At 25.0% G+C, this 3,622-nt stretch overlaps 1 protein-coding gene across 1 annotated transcript; it reads left to right on the forward strand.

Annotated features, from left to right (window-relative positions):
- The first annotated feature begins 2,058 nt into the window (after nt 1-2,058).
- LOC107882832 lies at nt 2,059-2,820 on the forward strand. Its single transcript, XM_029486356.1, has 3 exons — nt 2,059-2,067; nt 2,129-2,245; nt 2,589-2,820. Exons 1-3 carry the CDS (start codon nt 2,059-2,061, stop codon nt 2,772-2,774), a joined length of 312 nt encoding a protein of 103 aa, XP_029342216.1. The 3' UTR covers nt 2,775-2,820.
- The last annotated feature ends 802 nt before the right edge of the window (nt 2,821-3,622 follow it).

Genomic DNA, 3,622 nt, shown 5'->3' on the forward strand with positions numbered 1-3,622 from the left:
TATTTCCATTTCAAGCTTTTTGACCTAACGAATAAAATTTATTGACATTTATCGAAAATAGAACTAAAGAAATTGGAAACTGAAAATGACCATAAACAGCTCAAAACTAGTCAAATTATTTTGAAAATGTTATATTTTATAGGAAATTATATTGTAAAAAATCAGTCAAATTTATTGTATCCACGGTAATTTGTTTTTATAGAGTTAAATCAAAAACGCAATTTTTGTCGTAAACAAATTTTCGATTAAAAATTCCAGTGTTTCCTTAATTTTTCTTTTTTTTTATCTAGTGCTTTTGAAAACTATCCTAAAAGGCGATAAGAGACACATAAAAATTCAAAAACAAAATAATTTAAAAATTTAAAAAAAACCATATAACGCTGCAAACTCGATACATTCATCATTTGACTCAAAATCGAAAACATTATGCACTGGTTGTCATACTTATTAATTATTATATTTAAATAATTAATATTAATTTATACTATTTGTTTAATAGACGAAGAACTTGATAAGAATGGACTTGCAGGATGATCATTCAATAATTAATTTGAAGTTTATGAAAATTACCGGATTCTATCAATTGATAAGACCATTGGATAGCTTAAAATTATTCAATGTCAATATTTTTTTGATTGCATTCATCGTGCACATATTTATTCTTATTTTGGCTTTAATAATGGGTTTATATAGCACTTATTTTTGTATAAAAGATGCAAATCTAATATTCAACTATAGTATAATGAATTTCGCTAATATCTTTGCAATTTTTAAGTGCTACTTTATAATCAAAAATGCAAAAACCATTTGGAATTTTACACAAATGATGTCCATCAGTTTCTTATCTTTTAAAGACCACACAAACGAAATATATAAAATTGGTCGAACAAGATCCTCGACATTGATGATAATTTCCTTTGGATTTTGGTCATCTATTGTATTATATTGGAGTTTGTCTGCAATTTTAAGCAGTAACAGTTATCAAATAATAGAATCCAAAGGCAGGACATTCAATTTTCGATCTAATACTATTGGTTTGATATTTCCAGTAACTGATACATTTTACAATAAATATTTTCATGTATTTTTTATAATTGAAACAATTTTCTTGATATTTTGGGCTGAAATTTTGTGGGTTTTCGATATTTTAATGATTTTGGTCTGTATGTGTATTAAATACCAACTGAAGACTATTGCTGATTCATACAGTTCACTAGGCCTCAATCATATTGAATCGAAGCGTGAGTTATATTTTTAAAAATACCTGTTATCAACTTCATATTTCCAAATAGAATATTTCAACAGAAAAACTTCACAAATATTATATTTACTATTATATATTTTACTTGTATTCACCTTTAGGTATCAATCAAAATACCAAAAGCGCTGAAGCAATATTAGATTTAAAATTACTAATTCATGATCAACAAAAAATTTTCGAGTAAGTAAATTTAATAGATTAATGTAATATTGTTCATCAACAATACATTTACAGATTAAGATTAATATGTATGATGATTTTTTTTTATTTTGAAATTACATTTTTACGTTTTAGCAGTAGGTATGTATTACCCATGATAAATTATATAGGTATCATCACAGTATTTTGACGCATCCTCCGCTTTTTACTTCGCCTATATCGTAGTTCTCCACTTCTTATTAGCCGTCAATCATATACAAACATAATATATAACATAGAACAAAATAAACCAATGAGAAGTGGAGAACTACGATATAGGTCGGAGGTGAAGAAGTTGCGGATCTACTGCGCAAAACTAGAACAACTGTGATGATACCTATATATAATTTGTCATGATATTACCTATAACTTTCAAATTCACTACTCCCTTGTAGCTACTTAATAATTAGTATATAATATATCTAATAATTTTTTATCCCATGAATCTACATACATTACTTACTTGTATTATAAAGAATAAGATGCTTAAACAATTTTACGTTTTCAGAAAAATGAAAAATATGTATCAAATACTTAAACCAGCTACATTTATTCAACTAGCAGCCGAGTCATTTCAAATTATTTTACAGCCTTGTATGATGTTAAAGGTGGATTTATTACTATTACAAAAATGTTTTGTCTTATATTAATTACATATTTGTCTTTTAGTATTATTTTGATGGATCATTAACACCAACACTTTTTCTTAAGTTGTTATTTCCAGAAATAACATATTTATTCCATTTATACCTCACTTGCTACTTATTTAGTATTGTTAATGAACAAGTATGTATTGTTTAACATATTTTGAAATAATATTTTGTTTTATGTTCTAAAATTGTTTGGATTGAGAGTTTAAACGTAATAATTTAATAATATTATTTACATTATTCATATTATGTGTGTAATGAGTATGCTCAGAATTTAACTTCAGACAAAAGTTTAAATAGTTAATACTTAGTTAATATAATACTTTAAAATAGCATTATTTGTTAAAAAAAATTTAGTATCTTTAAATAACATAATAAAATTCATTTTTTAACAGCAAAGAAAGTTGATCTTATCCTGAATTATATACATTATATACATTTTAAGTAATTTCATATTTTATATTTGAATTTCATTTTAGAGAGAATCCATGAACTTCGCTCTTTATAGTAGCAATTGGACGGATATGAGTATTAAATTCAAAAAGTTACTATTGCTAACAATGCGGATGAATGATGCTGAGAATTTAAAGATGAAAATATCAATGAAAAGAATCGTTAATATGGAAATGTTTGCGGATGTAAGAAAAATAAATATATTGATTTAAGTTATTCCATTATATTAGACAATTACATATAATATTTTCTTTTTGAAAACCCTGTTGATATTATATGTTATATTGGTAATATAATATAATAATGTATTCAAAGCAAAATGCATATAGTTGGTTAGAATCATGGACGTAGACACTTGGAATACGGGTGATAGATCCCCCCCTAGACCTTTTTCTAAATTTTGAGTGGAGGGATGATTGTATTGATTTTACAATGATGTCTGTTTTTTTTTTGTCCGTCATCACCTTTTGGGGCAGTAAAAATGATTCTATTTTCTACTTTGTATTTTTAATATTTTTCAACTGTTACTAAAACATATCAGTAACCTGTTATTTAATTTTCAAGTTTCTTGAACCAACAAATAAAATATTTAAAAATAAACATTCTCATGAATTTTTAACTCTCAATAATTTGCAAATTTTCGTGACTTTTACGTATTTCGTCAAAAATTCAAAAATTTCTATGCTTATAAAAAAAACTGTGATTTTACTTTTAATATTTTTTAACTATCATTGTAAATATATATAAGGAACCTTGTATTAATTGTTCACGCTTATTGGCTCAACAAAAATTTATTGAAGAATGTGATTGATATTCATAGAAAAAACTAATACAATTGGAAACTGAAAATATCTGTAGACAGTTAAAAACAAATCAAAATATTTTGAGATTGTTTTTAAATGTTATAATATATAAGAAATTCTAATATAAGCGACCAGTAAACATTCTATCTATACACGGTTCTATAGTTACACCAAAAATCAAAATCGATTTTTCTAAAAACAAGATTTTACGTAAAATATCCCGTTTTTTTTCCCAGCACTTTTGAAAATTATTGGTT

Source organism: Acyrthosiphon pisum, chromosome A1 (assembly GCF_005508785.2).
Source record: "Acyrthosiphon pisum isolate AL4f chromosome A1, pea_aphid_22Mar2018_4r6ur, whole genome shotgun sequence".
Taxonomy (NCBI): domain Eukaryota; kingdom Metazoa; phylum Arthropoda; class Insecta; order Hemiptera; family Aphididae; genus Acyrthosiphon; species Acyrthosiphon pisum.

Bases quoted from the DNA above. Each gene is read 5' to 3' on its own strand.
- LOC107882832 (XM_029486356.1), top strand. The intron at 2,246-2,588 runs GTATGTATTGTT...ATTTCATTTTAG, and splicing joins TTAGTATTGTTAATGAACAA to AGAGAATCCATGAACTTCGC.